General features: G+C 46.2%; 1 protein-coding gene across 10 annotated transcripts in view; it reads right to left on the bottom strand.

The window, feature by feature from the left end:
- Nucleotides 1-19,940, bottom strand: part of LOC119174109 (uncharacterized) — a 155,584-nt gene that overhangs the window by 53,606 nt on the left and 82,038 nt on the right. For 7 of the 10 annotated variants that reach the window (XM_075896206.1, XM_075896207.1, XM_075896204.1 and 4 more), the window contains one exon: nucleotides 5,650-5,724. The exons of the other annotated variants lie outside the window; for them this stretch is intronic. In XM_075896206.1, the coding sequence (XP_075752321.1) occupies nucleotides 5,650-5,724 (75 nt within the window). The remainder of the gene's footprint in view (nucleotides 1-5,649; nucleotides 5,725-19,940) is intronic. 10 annotated transcript variants of the gene reach the window in all.

The following is a 19,940-nucleotide window of genomic DNA, read 5'->3' as shown; positions in this document are numbered from 1 at the left end:
CATCCCAGTCTCGTATGTTCTCATCACACAATCCCCGAAAGACGCGCTTCAACACGGAATGCCAACTTTCTACGCTGTTGCTCTGAGGGTGATGAATAGAGCTGTGCACTATTTGTATGCCACATCGTTCGAAAAAGGAGGTCGTGAGGACATTAGTGAACAATCTACCCTGGTCACTCTGTATATCTGAAGGTAATCTATACTCGCGAAAAGACGGACAACAGGGAATCCACAACACTCTGTAACGTTACCTCACACAGTGCCACTGCCTCAGGAAATTTAGTGGCTGGGCATATTATAGTTAGAATGTAACGACATCCTGCCTTTGTCACAGGAATAGGTCTCAATATATCAATCACTAACCGTTGAAACGGCTCGGTAATGATTGGCACTAATGCCATAGGTGCTTTATACTTATCCTGTGCCTTTATACCTCGCTGGCATGTGTCGCACGACCACACAAAGTTTTCCGCGTCCTTGAAACAGCCAGGCCAACGATTCTCTTGTAATAGTCTCAGCTTAGTTTTCCTGTGTCCAAGGTGACACGACCATGAACTGCCATGTGAAAGTCTCAGAAGGTCTGCGCGATATTTCTGAGAAACGACTAGTTGGTTTCGTTCCACTCTGCGCTTATCCCTGTGTGAGCGATACAACGCGCCAATTCTCAGATGGAAAGAAATATTTTTCTTGGCCTGTTTACTCGTTCTTTGGCGTTCTCTGACCTCCTGAATGGTGGTATCCTCTAACTGCTCAGTAGCCAAGATATCCTTGTTCGCACTCAAAAGTAAAGTAAAGCCGTTTAATGCTGGTGGCAGTAGCGCACACTCAAGTTCATTATCGCGAGATTCATCCTCTGGCTGACCAAACTCTGGAGCCTCACTGGCATGGTTGCCTGAAATGTCTTCATCTATTTGCACCACTGTTACGTCATGCGCTTCCTCAGTATTATTTGGCTCCGAGGATAGCTTAGTTGCCAATTTTCGCGCCTTTGAACGGGTTAATGCCTTAACTACCCTGTCACCGAAGAAAATGCCCTTCTCTCGCAATAACATATCCGACTGGTTTGAGAACAAGTACAGATAAAATTTAGGGAGTTTTTCTGAAACTGCAGCCTCCGTTGGTAGTTTACAAAAGGGGCCCTCAATTACAACGGTTGCGACGGGCAAGCATACGCTCTGCTCTTCCACCGCCTGGCGGATCCACGAGCACTTTCCAGTGTAGTCGGATGGTGACACATACGACGGGTGCGCAACAACCATTGTTGCTGCCGAGTCGCGCAGCACTTTGCATGGCTTTTCATTCACTGCCAGTTCATGCATGCAAGGCTCCAGTACCCTGATGTTTTCTTCGCTGTCACTGAGAAATGAAAACGCCATCTTCTCTTTTCGGCAGCTCGTGGCTATGTGACCAGTTTCATTGCATTTGATGCAAGTCGAGGGTTTCTGAACCTCAAAAGCATTTTCCGCTTTTCCCGCGTTTTGCCCCTTCTCGCTAGGTTCGCTATCATCCTTTTTTTGAAATTTGTTAGAAGAAACACTTCTTTCCCCTTTTTTATGTCGAGAGCTCGAAAAATGTTTTACATAACCTTTACTTGAATTTGCCTTGGAATTGTGGGCTCCATCTGCGCCCAGGTTATTGCTATAATATCGTCGCGACGCATACTCCTCCACGAGCTCACGAGCTTTCGTCGCAGAACTTATGTCGCCCCGGTCCAGTAACCAGTTTTTTTCCTGCTCCTGGAGACAAGGCAAAAACTGTTCTAATAGAATCCTCTCCACTACAGCGTTCCTGTCACTGTATGACTCTGTGCTCTTAAGCCATTCTGTCCAATTCGCTCTCAATTTGTACAGAAAGTCGGGATAGCTCTCGCTCTTAGACTTTTTAGCACCCCTATATATTCGTCTAAAGGCCTCTGCACAAAATCTATACTTTCTTAGAAGGCAAGTTTTGACCTTCTCATAGTTGTCTGCGTCCTCCTTACTGAGTCGTGCAACAACCTCCGCTGCCTCGCAGGGCAGAACCGAGAATAGCTTGTGGGACCAGGTGTCTTGCTCAAACGACATTTTCTCGCACATCTGTTCGAAATTTGCCAGGTACAGACCAATATCCCCTGATACCACGTATGGCTGGATGTACTTAGACATCTTGAACTCTGCCTTTCTGTTGGGGAGAGCTATCACTTCTTCGGGACTGCTACCTGACCTCTTTCCCAACTCGAGTACTAGTTTACGCATCTCGATTTCATGTGCCTGTCTTTTTGCCTCACGCTCACGTTCCATGCGACGTTCCTGTCTTTCATATTCCTGTCTTTTTGTTTGCTTGATGAGGTCTAATGCTTCACAGAGCTCCTCAGCCTCAGCCCCCAAATCAATAATTGCCTGTATGATTATTGGTCTTCGTACCAAACCCTTCGTGTCGATCCCCAATTTCTCACACAACAGCAAGAAGTCCGGCTTCTTCAGCTCCCGTTAGTCCATGATTGTACTGAGTGCTCGCTACTTCCTAAAAAAACTTCCCGAAACGGCGAAACTGAGCCTTTCGGCAAAGTTAACTATCAGTTCTAAAATTTACCCTCTTTTAGAACCTGGTTCACTCAAAGGAAAGCCAAGCACTCACCTATACGTGATCCATGTCTCGAGCCAGCTGATTTTCGTGGGCCGACTGTTGTTGTCTCTTGTAGCTTCGTATCCGACCAATACCCACCCAGTTCTTGGAGATCTCAGCGCTGTTCACCAGTTGTCGCTTCGAATCCCAGCGCTGATCACCATTTGTTGCAGATCAGGGTTTAGCCGACGCTTCCCCGCTGACGTGGCTTGCCGGAACGTCAGGGTTACGTTGGACCCGGTCTCTTGTGGTAGCGTGGTGTAACATTGAGTTGAGGAAACGAACACTCACAAGATGGGCTTGCGAAAAACAAACAGGTTTATGGCACTATTTACAATTATTTACAACATGAGGGTAGAAGTTTCACAAACAATGAGCATGGTGTTTGAACCGTTACATAGTTCAGAGCGACGTCCTGCATTCTGCAGCGTCGTTGTAAACCCTGTCGGGCTCCTCCTCCTTGATTGCAATGTCAATCACACACACACAAGACACCACCCACAGGGTATAATTCAGTAGCACATGGTCCACCGAATAGTTATTGGCCTTTTCGACGCAATGCACTGAGGATAAGGGAAATGGGGTTCTTTCCCGGAACAATTTGGTGGTTTTGTTGCTTCTTCCGTCTTTCCCAGGAAGGGCAGCCAAGGAGTAAACACTTGAATCGCGGAGACACGACCTGTGCGGTTGGTCTGCTTCGCCGTCTCGCTAAACAAGCCGAGGAATCGCTTGTAGGGATATTGGCTCAAGGACCATCTTCTAATCCCTTTGTCGCTCCCTGCCGCTGGACGCTGGTTTCGAGAGAACTGGGGTTCCAGGCGAGGGAGCGCTGCCCAGCTACGTTTCTCAGCGACAGCATGGCGCCTACTGATGACGGTAATAACAGCGCGCTTGTCCATGGTGATAAGTGGATGGCGCGCACAATACCAACGCGAAAGCTTGCCAACGTTCCATTCATTTTACGCTTCATTTGACGCTGATTGTATATGACAGATTATTGAACTGCCCCCCCCCCCCCAAAAAAAAAATGTGGGCTGTCGTCTTGCCCCCTTCCTCAGTTTAACACTGCAATGCACAGACTCTTGAAGCGATTGGCCGCTTTTCCAATGTGGGACACGTGCTGTATGCCGACAAGATTGCGATCCGGTGCCCGCGATGCTCCGAAGCGGCCATGGAACAGGCTTTCCAGGAGGCCTTGGACGTGCCCTAACCCTTTCGGGATGGCGCAGATCTCTGACTTTCCACAGATCATGTTATGGGTTCATGTTATGGGTTCATGTTATGGGTTCCAGATCATGTTATGGGTTATGCACATCGGCAAGTTCAGGGTCTCGTGCCGCTTGAACAGATCCCCATATACCTTCGGACGCGGGCCGGCGAAAATGTTCGCAAGATAAACTCGATCAGAATTCTCTAATTGCTGCTCAATGCTAGAGGCTTTATTGCCGAAAGTGTTGCTCTTCTGACCTCTAAAACTGAGAAAATTCTCAGATTATCCAGAGGAGCCTCCAATAGAAAGGGTGGGTTAGGCGAAGACAACCTACTCAGGGCGCACCACGCATTTCCAATGCGCCACATCCACTATGCGGTATAATGTTTGTAGTGCGCCATTACCAAAAAGGACAAGGTTGTTAGGCTGATGTAGAAAAGTGTAATAAAGTACTGGGTATTCCCGTAACGGTAAACACGAGTAGGCTCACGAGGCTCGCTGTTCATAATACCACCCTCGAATTAATAGGAGTGCCGCGTTCGGCACAGATCACGAGCCTCTCGTGCTTCAGCACGGCCCCGCCTCCTGGAGGAGGCGGGTTTTCGGCCTCGTTGCAATCAGGGAGGCGATTAAGCTAGACAAGAAATCAAGATTGACCTACGTCATCGCTCCCTTCCCCAGAAACGTCTACCCACAAAACGATGTGGAAATGGAATTAGGTCATACCAAAGCGGTTTTAAAGAAAATGGTAGGTATGGTCACCTTTTTCGAGGCAGTTCAGTACGGGCACTTCGGTATATTCATGGTCATGGCAGCGAGTGAAAAGGGTGAGCTCCTATGTGCGGCCTGCAACGGCCGACGTGGCAGAGCAGGTGGTGGTTGGGTGGTGGTACAGGATTCTACACGGCCGTATATCTACACTTACTCCCTATAGCACTCGTCAGGGCCTTCATCTTGCGAATGCATGCTAGAGAAATGGCAGTGCTTCTCAAAAGTGGGTCAACCACTAATTATGCCATTGTACGTTACATCACACCATTACCTGGGCAACGACGTGCTTCCGGGTCATTCAAACCTCAGTTAGGTTGCTCACCACCGTGTGCAAAAGCTCACGCACTGTGACGGTAATGAGGCTTCATTGGGTTCGGAGGATGTCTAATTAAACTTTCACGAGATCATCTCCAACTCTAAAAAAGAACGCAGGTGCTTTCCGCCTCTGTGCACTAAACTAGAGCACCTTATGCACGCTTAGGGTGCTCTAGACCAGGTCCAACCCTCGAGGGGTTTTCTAAGCCAGATTAACCGAGCGATCAATTGACAGGGCTAGGATTGCGAAGAGGCGTTTATTACTCATCTTAGCACATGCTCTGGCCATCTCCTGCGTTACGGGACACACCAGCGAACATGACTGGGAAGACACCACCACAAGTACTGCTCTAAATACTCAGTCAACGGCCGCCCAGAGGGATCCCGACACGGAGCCACCAGCGACGAGTCGAAGGCCCCAGTGGGTCCTTCTCGAGGAGCCTCTCAGGATTTCATTATTATTCTCTGTCTGAATATCTGTACCACTACTAGACACCTATGCGCAATTTCTTGAATGATAGTATGGTTGCCGAATTCTGAAGGCGCGCTTAATTACGCACATGGCTCGACACTCACAGAGTGACAGACATGCAAATAAAAATACAACAGGGCGTAGTCGGCGGGTGGTCCCTCCTACCCTCGCGTAGTTTTCGCCATGCCATAGACAGCATGAAACGTCAGCACTGCGCATAGCTAACGTTTTATCGCGGGACAATCTATGAAATCATAACAACAAGACTGGTGCTTACCCGGCGGAGGTGGAGTTGTGTCTATAGAAAAAAATGGAGTAGGTGATCTGGTTGTTGCAACTGAACTTGGTGGACCTGAAAAAAAGTAATTTCTTGCTATATTCTCACCTGTCTTTGCCTAGATCTTTATTTATTCAAACAACCTTTAAAGGTGACGGGCATCGCAAACTACAAGTGTTATGTTAAAGTCTATGGGAGAGCGACGTTCTACCTATTCCTCCTACTATTACTTTCGGTGTTCTGAGATTTTCGACCTCTGAAAAAATTTAAGCCTGTGTGTGAGAAAGAGGGGGCCGCTTCATTTATCTCAAATTGAAAAGAAAGTGTCTGCGAAAAGGAGGCTAAGAAAGGGCCTTACTGTAGGCTTCCTTTACCTCTTCCCCCCACCTCAGAATAGCGTCGTGATGTTTCTGTGTTGCAGCTCCCGGCTGCATAAAACTCTACAAAGATTGAGTAGAGAGAGTGGTTTTCACACTACCAATAATTGTGGCTCATGTCAGCTCTTCTAAGGGGACAGAACTGGCAAGCTGAAATAAGTTGAATTAGTGGTAGCAGTTTGTGACATAAGGTAGGCGAGTAAAAGTTTGTTTCTAACGCCATAGCACTGAGCGCGTACGTGACCATTGTAGCATCAAAGTTAGGCTGGTTTGAAAATCTAGACTGTAATTTGCGCATATGTCACAGTTTGTAAGTCTTTAGAACTCCATCGAAGAAGCTCAACTGAGAAATTCTAGTTTTCTCGGCGTGCTCTGTACTACGAAAATTGTTATTAGTGGTGATCGCATCGCTTCATCGGCTGATGGCAAGTGCCTAAATGCCGACACAGTTAAAACTTGGCAATACTAGTGGTTTAACTTCCAAACGACAACATGAATACGATAGCCACCGTAGTGGGGTGCTCCAGAAATTCCGAGTGCATGCTGTTATTGAAAGCGCATCGAAACATAACCACACGGGCGTCACACAATTTCTAGCTCTGAATCATTTTCGTGCCCTTAACCAAGGTCATCCCGATGTTTTGTTTCGAGGAAAGTTTACAGAAGTGCAGAAATAACTCGTTACCCGCATCCATGTGCACTAATTTAAGCTGATCCTATATTTAACGCAGAGTCTTAACACATTGGCGCACTCGGTTGAGCAACTTTTTCTGTAGAAGCAATCTTCTGTATGCATGCCAACGCAAAGCAAACTTGGCTCATCTTTCTATCGAGAAATTGGCATAAAACGAAAGTGATATATGTCTTCACAGAGGTAGTTGAGCATTTATTGTGAATTGAATTGAATTTATTGTGAATTATTGTAGCAGTCCTTCCTTGGCCCAAGGACCAAGGAAGCACTGCTACAGCAATAAATTTTAAAGTCACGCTACAACCAGCAATCTCCACGAAACTTGCAGCGCGCACCTCAAGCAGAAAGCAGGCGCGAAATAAGCATACAGGAGACTAGCATGCACTAACAACTATCCCAGCTCAACACTTGAAGCGTGCTGCTCAAAAAAAAAAAAAAAGGAGAGACGTACGAAACGAACGCACATGTATACACAGGAAGAGCGCGAACTGTGAAAATTCGTACTTTATCGTAATTGAGCAGCCTGCTTCTTTTGTAAACGTGACCGCAGCAGAGAGGGATGTGACCTTCGTGCTCTGTCGAATCGCGAGTCTGATAAGAGCGCGCGCAGTAGGTACCGTGTTTCTTGGAGGTGGTGCTGATTGAAACGCGAGAGGTGACGACCTGTAGAGCGCGCCCAACCCGAGCCCATCATGCCATCTTGCTTTTCATGGCAAAAACGCGCTTAATAAACTGCAGAGCTATGAAGACCACCATATAGTATATGGTGTAAATAAATAGCTTGCTGTTCGCAATCATGACCACGTATGCTTCATAGCTTAGTGGTCAACGCTACGTGCTGCCTAACGAGGGGTTGCTGGTTCGACACCCAGTTACAGATCCTTGCGTTCTCGTTTCATCGTTGCAGTTTGTTACTACACAATTTGGAATCTGCTATCTGTGAAAGATATACGTTAGCGTAGCCGTGGTAGGCCCAGGCATAAAACACTTCCGTGTTAAAAAGAGAAGCAAAACAAGACTTATATGCAAAACATAAGGGTCTGCGAGTAGCAGTCTCACTGGTTCCTGGTAAACATGCGTAAAATTGCTAAGCACAGGTAAAGTGCTACAGCTGAATATGGGTGGGAAAGCCGCTGATGCTACCCATGGCCACAGCCGGTAAATTGACCTCACCGGTTGTGACTCCTGGTGCGTAGCAGTGATAGAAGAAGGGGCGGCACGAAAGAAGTAAGGGTGCTTGTACTGCGGCGATAGAGGTGTCACGAACGTAGAGTTAAACGTAGCACCTGCGATCAACGTTTGCGCCCAAGGGGATGTTGATGACGTCACGAGTTTTACATCAGGGGACGCAGTACCCCTTCTCTATACTCATATTTCACAAGGAGGCTGTCATTTTTTGCGCCGCAGTGCCGTGTAGCGTCGGCGATGCTTCACAGCCATGCCGGTTTGTGGGGTTTTGCGGTGGTTAGACAGAGCAGCGCTTCGTAAATGTATCAATGAGCTAGTGATTAATCGCTAAGCTGTAAGCTTCAAAGCGGCAGAAGTACAAAGCGGCAGCGACCCACGAGGTATTTCCGCAGCGGTGCCGACAATAGATACATGATGTGAGTAGAATTTCAAAGAAGTTGTTAAGGAGGACTTGCTAACGGGGATTCGGTTAGTAATTTTCATTACATCTAACCTTGTAGTGTTCTGGCAGTGTACCGTAGCGTTAACTTCTCGGAAGATTACTTAAGTAGTGGTAAAACGTAAGTGGAGATGAATGAATACGAAGGTTATTGCCCAGCTGCACGTTAAATGCGTGCATTGTTGCTTAAAACAACTCACGTGTTTTTTTGCCGCGATTCTGTAGGTTCCACGTAAGTTTGTAATCACTAAAATGTAATCTGGTTTCACTTGGAACGTCACACTACGAAGTACTGAGGCACGATCAGTGAGCTAAAATTTACGCACAGATGCAATGAGAAAATGGAACTAACAGTATTTCATTTCCGGAATCACGACATGATGTGAGTTCCCATCAGCACGAGCAGCCGCCGAAAGTACGTCCGTTTTACAGCGAAAGCTGTTGTGAGATCACAACAAGGGTATTTTTTGGAGCCGTAGTTGTTCGTCACTAGTATTTAATTGTTTTTGTGTGTGTGCGTTTGTTTTTTTCTGCCAACTTATGGTGGAGGTGCACGTACACCGAACACGCAAATTCTTGTAGTAGACCTTACACATTTTTGCTTAGGGCACGGTTCGTCGTACGCCATGTTTTGTAATTATCGAGTGGGACAATGCGTAAGAATAAATGTTGTCAAAAACATAATTAAAAGAACTGTAAAATGTTCAGGATGCGGGGTGGGATTGAAAATGAAGGTAGGTGCGGACGCGAATTCAGAGGAAGCGGACGCGAAGTGTAGACAATGTAAAGTCAAGGAAAAAATGAGGGAAATGATGGTTGCCCACAGTGAACTGCTGATGAGAATCTCCGTGCTGGAGACTGCGTTGGCGACAGTGCAAGAAAAAAACGAGGATGATGAGAGAAAAGCTCAGGTCAGCCGAGGAGGCACTAGCGAAGGTGAACAAAGGGGCAGCTGATAGAGAGCACGGTAGGCCACCGGCAGCCAGAACGGCAAAGAAAAAGAGGAAACAGGTCCGGAAAAAAACGGGTTCATCCGGTTCAATGGTCGCAAGACCTAGCTTCAGCGAACTAGTGGTGGGATGGGACAAAACAGCCGGCGTCACAGGTGAAAGTAACCTCTATGTGCGGGACTCTCTAGCTGAAAAGCCACAGCACTTGATAATCGCCGGGGACTCGAATTTAAATCGATGCGCAGAAGCAATCAAAGAGAGAGTATGAGGTAACCAGGGGGTTTCAGTAGGGGCGTTCTCAAGTCGTAGGCTGAAAGCAGTCATGAGGCGAGTGATCGCAAAACACAACTAAAGCTGATGGAGGAAGCCTCGTGATAATCGCGGGTGGTTTAAACAATGTCCTAGATGAAGATTCGACAGGACTAGCAACCACACTGGCGAAAGGGGTCAATGACATGCGCGCCACTTCTCCTCAGGGACAGGTAGTAATATGCACAATACCAGAGATACCAGTGCGTGATGGCAACCGGCAAAGAGCGGTTGTCAACGCAAACTAAAAGACATGATGTATGAGTCGAGAGAAAATCTTTGAAGAGGTGAAAATAAACAGAGAGGTGCATAGGTGGGGCGGTTTTCAACGAGACAGAATTCACTTCGATGGGCGGCTAGGTCACGAGGTGGGTTGGCGACTTGCAGGACTTGCAGTAGCTTTTTTTGGGGGGCACGCCGGCCCTTCAGGGTGCAGGATAGTTAGTAACGAGGAAAACAACCAGGAAGACTCTTTGGCAGGTGGTATGGACAGATACGATTTCAAAGTCGCATCAATATCTAAGACACGTAGAGTCCTGAGCAGAAATCGACGTAGCCACGAGGGCCAAACCAATTTAAACGTGATGTATATTAACATGCAGGGTGGCAGGAATAGGCTGAAGTGGGAAGAGAATGAAGAAGAGCTAAGGGAGGAGCGGCTGATGCTATACGGTTGTGTAGAAACACATCTTAGGGACATGGAACAACCTCCCAACAATCCGGACTAAGTGCGAGAATATTGTAATAGAACAGAAGGCAGCAGAAAAGGGGGTGGTATTGGGGCATTGATTCATAAATGTACAGACTGGCAAAGGATCAAGCAGGAGTGCAAGGAACATATATGGCTAAAAGGGAAAGTGCAGGGCAAATGACACTCCTTGGTATGGTGTTCTTGTAAACGGGAGCAAAGGCCAGAAAGGAAAACCGGGCAATGGTAGAGTGTTTATTAGGGGACATTGAGGAATTAGGAGGAAAGTGCGAGATAATTATACTAGGAGATATGAATGCGCACATAAAGGATATCAGGGAGATGGGAAGGCTTCAATGGACGATAGATTACGCAATGATATCAGAGAGGATATATGATCGGTTATAAGAATGATGAACATGGATGAATATGTAACCGAAAACTTAAGTAGTGATCACAAACGTATGAAACTGAGTTTTGGAAGAGAAATGAAAAGAGAAAGGAGGGCATTACGAGCAACCACACGGTAATATTTATTCATAAAGAGAAATAGAAATGGCAACCAAAGAGATTAAGAAAATAATCATCGAGAATACGAAAACAGAGTGGACATACACAAATCTAACTCGATTGTTTGAGTTGGAGCTAGCTAAGGTATGAGGCAAATCAGCCAGGCAAAGGAGATACAAACACAAAAGATGGTGCGATGAAGAAGCTAAGAGAGCCCTAGTAAAACGTCAGGAAGCCACAAGAGAACACAGGTATGCCAAACAGAGGGGTGAACCGGGAGAGGATGTCAAAAGAAAATGGGATAACTTTTGAGATGCAGAAGAGAAGCGTTTGATTTTATCAGTGACAAGATTAGATGAAAGAGGGCCCAATGAGTGGTGGAAGCAAACAAAAAGAATGAAAAGGCAGCTGCAATGTTTTGGAACCATCTTAATTCTCTGAGTAATAGGAGAAGCATGAAACGGAGGTTTATGACTACTGTTCAAGGGGTCAGACTAAAGGGAATGAGGCAATGGAATATATAAACACAATGTTGACAGAAAAATTTAAACACCAAAAAAACGCTGCATGCAACATACCTGGTGAGAAAAGACCAAGCAACGCATTGGCTCTACTGGGACAACAAAAGTAAGAAAGGGCCGAGCAAAAGGTTCCATAGCACATCAACATGCCCTTATGGCACCCCGATTTTAATAATAAAGAAACTAAAACCAAACTCTAAGCAAGCAATAAGAGAAGCAGCGAGCAAAGCAATAATGGATGGTGAAGCCCCCGATGGGTGGAAACTAAGCAGGATAAGCATGATCCATAAAAGAAAGGGGGACAAAGCCAATATAAACAACTATCGTCCTATGACAGTGACATCAGTAGTTTACAGGCTGGTGATGCAGATAGTAAAGGAAAGACCACAGACAGGGGTGGAGAAAGAGATGGTGCTGGGAGAACTACAAAATGGGTTCCAAAAACAAAGGAGGTTGGCGGACAATCTCGTTTCACTGAAGCAGTGTATTGAAATAGCGAAAAAAAAGCACAGGCCCCTGCGGCTAGCATTTCTAGATATCAATGAAGCTTACGATAGTGTGATTGAAGAATACTTGTGGGGAATAATGGACGCACTAGATGTGAAAGATGAAATAACTACTCTTCTAAAGGATATCTATAAAAGTAACAACGTAGTTATCAATTGGGAAGGATAGGTGTGTGAACCAATAGAGATACAACGCGGACTTCGACATGTATTTCCCTTGTCACCTTTGTTATTTATGCTGTATCTACAGGGACTAGAAGCCAAATTAGAGGGGAGTCAAATTGGCTTGAGCCTCTCATCTGCCAATCAAGGAAAACACATTGAACAGTAATTTCCAGCATTTATGTTTGCAGATGATATAGTATTTTTAGCTGACAAGGAAGATCTACAGGGATTGACAGACCCCTGTGGTAATGAGGGCGATAGGTTAAATTTGAAGCTAAGCAGGGAAAAATCGGCACTCATATTTTTTAACGACAATAAGGGCAGTGAACATAAGATTCAGAAAGTCATCTTAATAATAGTGGATAAATACAAATGTTGGGGCGTATAGATAAATAGCGGGGCTGAGTACCTACGAGAGCAAGATACGTAATGACTAAGGGTAGCAAGAATGCCGCTGTATTGAAAAATAAGACAATGTGGAACTACAGTAGGAATGACGTTGTGAAAGGAATTCAGAAAGGTGTCATGGTCCCGGGTTTGACGTTCAGCAATAGGGTCTTGTGCATGAAATCAGAGGTTCAAGCAAGATTGTAAATTAAACAACGTGGCATAGGTAGACTTGCTTTGGGAGCACACGGGAATATCCCAAATCAGGACGTCCATGGTGACAAGGGATGGACATCGTTTGAGTGCAGGGAAGCTAGCAGCAAGATAGAACTTAAGGAGCGATTGAGAAAATGAGAAAGGAGCGTAGGGCTAAGAAAGTTTTCAGCTACTTGTAAATGAAAAATGTTGTTACCAAATGAAGGAAGTGAACTCGAAAATTTTAAAATATTTAGACAACAGCACAATACCAAGCCAAAAGGAAACATCGGTTAAGAAGAAGGTGGAGGAAACAGAGAGGGACATGTGGAAGATTGGAATGCTTATGAAATCATCACTGGAGACTTATCAAACTTTCAAGCTTGAAGTTGCAAAAAAGAAGATATACCATAGTATTCTGGGTATTTCTCTGCTTTTCGAGGCTTGAACGGGAGTATTGCGGACCAAGACGTACCGAGCAAAATACGAAGGCACAGACACGGTATGTAGTGCATGTGTAGAGCAGGGGGAGACGGCTGGACATTTGATAATGTTCTGTAAAGGACTCTACCCTATACTCGAAGATAATGGCGCCTATGTTTTCAAAGCATTGTGGTGTAGGGACAGTGAAGGCAAAATAGACATTAAAGGGGTACAAATAACCAGGAGGAGGCTAACTGATTGGTGGCTACAATCGAGGCGCGAGTGAAATTCAATCCCTAAACAAATAGCGGTATCACTTAACTGTATGGTTAAGTGGCGTGAGCCACCACCCGATCTAAAGGGCACAGCCGGATCCGTTCATTTGTCCGTCCATCCGTCCGTCCGTCCATCCATCCATCCATCCATCCATCCATCCATCCATCCATCCATCCATCCATCCATCCATCCATCCATCCATCCATCCATCCATCCATCCATCCATCCAACCAACCATCCGCCCGTCCGTCCGTCCATCCGCCCGCCCGCCCGCCCGTCCGTCCGTCCGTCCGTCCATCCATCCATCCATCCATCCATCCATCCATCCATCCATCCATCCATCCATCCATCCATCCATCCATCCATCCATCCATCCATCCATCCATACATCCATCCATCCATCAACCGCCACCGCTGCTGGTGTCCGTAACAGCTTTTGTGTCAAATAAGAAAAAAAAATGGAGAGATCCCACGTACAATGCGAATCGATGATATGCGAAGCACAAATGAGGAAGGTTGATAAGTTACCTAAAAATGAGCACAACGTTATGAGGCGCACGTAAATTATGCCGTAAAAAACTTCCATGACATGATTGTCATGTTGGGACATGTCAGTTACCTTTGTCGTCTATTCACGTCACGTGATACCAAATTTGGTATATGTAGAGCTAGCAAAACGTCCGCGAACGCACTATGAACGTAGCATGTAGTTATATTTCACCTGACACGCATTTCATGATTATCATGTTAGCGCCGGTCATAGGCCTTCATCATCCATTCACGTCCCGTAATACAAAACTTGGTATATGTGAATCTAGCGTAACGACCATGAGCGCACCATGAGCGTGGCGTGTAGTCATGACTTACATGACAAGCATGTCATGATTGTCATGTTTAGACGTCTCATTTACTTTCGTCGTCCATTCAAATGACGTAATACTAAATTTGGTATAAGGGAAGCTAGGGAAATGGCTGCGAGCCCATCATGAGCGTTGTATGTAGTCATGTTTTACATTGAGCACATCTGATGATTATCGTGTTTGCACCAGTCATATACCTTTATCATTCGTTCACGTACCGTAATACCAAACTTGGTAGATGGAAAGATAGGGAAACAATCGCGAGCGCACCATGAGCGTGGCGTGTAGTCAGGACTTACACGATATGCATGTCATAATCTCCACGTTAGGCCGCGTTCACACTGAGCATTCCGGCCGCCGAAAGTGCTCCGAATCCGGTTCGGCGGCGGCGAGATCCGTTGAAAGGGCCCTCTCCGCGCCGATCACTCTCCGACCGATTTTTGCGGCGTCTGCCACCGAATCGGTCACCGCAGACCAATAGATGCGCTAGTCAAGGAATTTTGAGAAATGGCGGCCAAGCCCTACTCATTTCTTATGCCGCAGTGCACGTAACTGAATGTTGAAACCAACGGGTGTTTAACCTACTCTGTGCCTACTTCGCCTCCGTATTTCGTGAAAGAGGTGACCGAGATTGCTGTTGGCGTGACCGAGCTTGTTGCGGTCTTGCAGAGCAAAACGAACCCACCAACGCCGCTGGCGTCGGTGGTTTTTCTGGTCTTCGTGCATTACAAGACAGCCACTTGCCAGCAAAGTAAGCAGTATTGTCTTTTCTTGCTTCTTGCGTACGAGAATCGTCGAAGTATACACCACCGGATAGCGTAGTAGCGTTTGCGAGCCGCGGCAACAACCGGATGACAGCGCATCCATCCCGCGTTGGCCCCGTAGTAGATGGCATATTCGGCGGCGCGGGGCGCATATAGTGCGAACGACGCTGCGTTTCGGCGGCAGGGGAATTTCGGTCGCTGTAGAAAGCGGATGTTTCGGTGTGAACTTGGCATTAGTGTCTCTCACTTGTGTTCGCCATGCACCTCTCATACCATACCAGTTTGGCAATATGTCATGGGAACGAGACCACCGCAAAAGCAGCAAGATCATCAAGTGTAAATCATGACAATAAAACATACAATAGATCAGTTTTATATTATGACTAGTCACTTATTCTCGCCTAACGAATTTAGGGATTGATACTGTTATTGAAACGGCCAGGAGAGCTAAAGGTCGTAGAGGGATAGATAGATAGATAGATCGATAGATAGATAGATAGATAGATAGATAGATAGATAGATAGATAGATAGATAGATACGCTGAAAGTCGCCTTAGTTCGCTAAGAAATACTGCGCGTTTAGGACTAACTAAGCAAAAAATACCCAAGACACAGTGGGATTTGGTCCCAGTACCTCTGTGTAGCACCCTAGCATTCGACCACCTAACTGCTCCGATTTTCTTTTCCTTATATTACGGTTGAATGTGACACATAAGGAAAAAAAAGCATTTTATCACAATACACAAGGAGCCTTACAGAACGAGTGGTAGTTTTTGTACTGAGCTACTCTGACGTTGCAAACTTCGTTGCAAACTGACCCTAGACAGGCGTCACATATGGGAAGTAATGAGTGTTAATATGTACGATAAAGCATTTTATAACAGCAACGGAGCAACCAGCCGTCACACAAATCGAATTGCGTAACTAGAGGATGGTCGAATGCTTCAGCCAATTGCAAAAGCTTCGCGCATAATTCTTCGATGCCATCAACCGCAGACTAGAAAGACCACTTTTCCAGCTTTCGGTGTGACTGCGCTGCACGTTCCGCGCAAGTCAGGCGTTTGTTTTTATATTAACAGTGTTGTCACTTTGTTTTTGACGAGTAACTCAGCATCACTGCAAGCGCACATCTTCAGGTGATGGCCTAGGTTCTATAAGCGTGAGTAGATTATCCAAGACACCCAGGTTGTCGCGAAGACAGGTTCGGTTCTCATGAGACTACACAGGTATTGTCACAAAATTCAAAAGTCGAGAAAGAACGTTTCATCAAAGTGACATCAGAGGTGCAATCCTGCATCAAAGAACAGTTATAATACGGGAGTTGCTGTCGTGTTGCTTGGAAAGTGCTTACTCAAAAAAGCCAGAATATCACGCACATCGATTTCCCTAGCCACAGGCGTTTTAACTGCTGTTATGTAGCAGGATGGGAATGAGGTATGTTGGTGTTACACGAGAATTCTCGGTGACGCAATTTCTGCATTAACAGCCAGCTTTGATATTGCTTCTTTTTGGTGAAGATAAAGTGTACTAGCAGCTAGTATCTGGAATCACAATAGTTGTGGTGAAGATGTGGACAAAAGTGCAGACACTACCTATAGTAAATTTGCAATTCGTTGTAGAAGAAGGGGTGTAACGCGAAGTTGTTTATAAGTATGGTGCACTTTGCATGTCTCGGCTGCGAGTCTTTTTAGACTTTCGATAGTTGTTGCAGCCAAACAGAGCTCAATGGTAGCCTGCTGACCTGTTCCCGTCTGACATATCGACTTTCGGCAGTACACTAGCCATAGCGCGTCCAAAAATTAAAACACACAGACTTCTCACGCGTTATGCAATGCAAAGTGGGGGAATCCGCACACACTGGCGGCAGTGGTGGGGCAGCCGGATGCTGGGGCTTGTTAAGCATTAAAAAGAGCGAACACCCCTCACAGCGTATTTATTCTCGCCGCGTCTTCTAATCAGCGTTCCCGTAGCATCCCGGTAGCCGTGATGCGTTGGGGGAGTAGAGCAACCACACAATCGTCGACCAATGTTCTTAGCGTTGGCTGATGCCATGTGCTCACGTACGCACAGATGGATGCACGGATGGTTGAACAGATGCACGCACGCACAGACAGACAAGGAATCGATGCGTGGACGAATCGAAGCATGCGCATATGGATGGACGGATGGCACAAATGAATAGGATCTATTTCAAGTCTCTACGGGCGCTATGAATGATCCATGTACGGGATGCTACGACAGTGGCATCCACGGACATCGTGAGAGCCGAAGGAGTTTAGCTTCTGGAAAAAAATGCCACAGCATGTCTATGGAGTGCATCATTTTGAGAGGGGCGAAGCATTCGTCCGTCCGTCCGCATCTCCGTCCGTTCGTTTGTTCTTGCTTCTGTACGTGGGTACGTACGTCAGTCCGTTCGTGCGTCCATCTGTGCGTCCATTCATCCGTCTGTCCGTCCGTTCGTCCATCCATCCGTCCATCCGCCCACTCGCCCGTTTTTCCATGCGTTCATTCGTGCATTTATCCATGGGCACGTCCGTTCATTCATGCGTCCGTCCATGCGCCTGTCCATTCGTCTGTCCATCTAGGGAACACTTAAAGTACCGCCATCTCGCAACTTGTTATCACGTATTCATCATATAAAAGTACCGCCATCATATAGAAGTACCGGACATTCCAAGGACTAAACGAGAGATGGCACCGCTGGACTAGAGGAGCGGAACGCGCGCACTTTCTTACGACCTGCGCTTCGTGTCTAGTTCGCACCTTTGCGGCCCAACCCTCGCCAGAGTTACTGTATACGTAGCAGAGTGCCGCATACCTTTTCTTTACGCCGTTCACGCCGCTATTCGACGAGCGCTGTCACGTGGGCAAATTGAGGTCAAATGTCCCAATTCATGCGGCGAAGTTAACTTTACGTGCACGACGGCACGGCACCCACGCATTCTCTGCCCGCGAAGACTTCAGTCTCCCCGTGACTGCCATTAAAGGATTTTAGCTTGTACGTATACTTCTTCACGTTACCGTGTTACCGGATAGAAACTGCGCATGTGCGGGTCTTTCCAGAACATAAACATTTACGTGACGTAATCTACCCGCCAGAGATACTTTACATTAGCGGCGCTATCTCGCAAATCCACCTTCGTTCATAGGAACTCGCGATATCCATACTGCGGACACCCCAAACATTCAGTCAAAATAAGCAGGAGTGCTAGCACCCCTAGCCATTACATTGCTTTGGCCCAATTTACGAGGCTAGAATAGCCAGAACGTCAAAGCCACAAACGTGTTTGCTCCTGACAGACTGGATAGGTGGTGCCATCTAGCGCGGTGAAAATGAACCGGGCAATCACAAAATTGTCATTGCGGAAACATTGTGCATCGCACGTTAGGTGTAAAAGCCGCGCAGCGGCATCATTTAAAATGAATTGCCTTTTTAATCATTTGCGCCGTATTCAAATAATTGTTGAGTGTAACGTCCCAAAACCACCATATCGTATTGAGAGACGCGGTAGTGGAGGGTTCGAAAAATTTTGACCACCTGGAGTTCTTAACGTGCTCCCAAATCTAAGCACATGAGCCTCTAGCTTTTTCGCAACCTGTAGCAATATACCGCTTCACTGCAACCGTGCAATCTTGATCAGCGCGTGCGAATAAAAATGCGGCACGTCACTCGCGCTGGAACATTGCATCGTATTTTTTCTTATGCGCGCACGACAAGTGGCTTCACTGCACAGCTCTTGAACGTCATGGCGAACCAAGCACAACTATGCTCTCGTAGGGAGCATATACAGTAGCTATAACCCTCGCTAAACCTTGCTAAAATGAAGGAGGTGGCACCAAGCTAGTTAAACGTGACAACCTTTTCTGATCACGAAGTGCTCAAAGTGCGTCCTTCTGGTACTAGTTTCTTTAGTAAGCATGAAATTCAAGGAAACTTTTGTTGAACATGAAGTCACCGATACTCGTCTCTGTAGGTTATTATTTTTTTTCAGAAAGAACTATCCTTTTATTTAGGATTGAATTGCGTGGGTTTCCTCCTCAATTCAAACGAGCGCGCGCGTGCCGCTTCTCTAGTCCAGCCGTCGAGGTGGCTACCTAGTACTACGACGCACCACTACTACTACTACTACTACTACTACTACTACTACTACTACTACTACTACTACTACTACTACTACTACTACTACTACTACTACCACTACTACTACTACTACTACTACTACATACATCGCGGACGCACGACCCACGGCTTAAGGTGCTTCACCCCTTAAAGCGCTGCAAGTGAGTAAAGCCAGCACACGGTAACAGCCTTCGTTGGGGAGCAATATTAGTAGCGGCAAACAGCAAAAAAAAAAGTCATGCCAATATACGTCAATGCAGGTTCTTCGCATCTCGATCAAAACGACCACTGATGTGACTACGCCTACTACAATACACCATTTCCTTCATAAATAAAACAATGGATGTTTCGCTGATGAATCTACCTATAGTAGCGCGGAGATGCGCTGAGTTTCTATTATCGCACTTGAATGAATTCAGTGCCGATTTTTTTGAAAAGGGAAACGATTAAGAGGACACACACGTGTACCGACTTTCAACAAATGATTGATTTATATGTGGGGTTTGACGTCCCACAGCCACCATATGATTATGAGACGCCGCGCAGTGAAGGGATCCGCAAATTTTGACCACCTGTGGTTTTTTGTAACCAGCAGGCGAATATGAGCACACGAGCCTACAGCGTTCTCGCCCCCCACGAAAAATTTAGCCAACACCTCCGCGATTCAATCCCGTGACGTGTGGGTTAGCAGCGATTTTAAAAGAAATGATTGATAGTAATGTAGGTCACACATATTTATACATCGAACCAACGCACACGCATGTACAGATGCAGTTTCATTGAGGAAAACAAGTTTTATTTTGTCTGATGGTGAGACAGGGTACTGACACAATTATCCCACAGACCACGAATAGTAGCCGATTTTATGATTAATAAAGTAGTTTTGCGAATGGTCCGGTGAAGAGCACATACATAGAAAAGT

Source organism: Rhipicephalus microplus, chromosome 5 (genome assembly GCF_043290135.1).
Source record: "Rhipicephalus microplus isolate Deutch F79 chromosome 5, USDA_Rmic, whole genome shotgun sequence".
In the NCBI taxonomy this organism is placed as follows: domain Eukaryota; kingdom Metazoa; phylum Arthropoda; class Arachnida; order Ixodida; family Ixodidae; genus Rhipicephalus; species Rhipicephalus microplus.
This window is presented reverse-complemented; position numbering and strand designations above follow the sequence as displayed.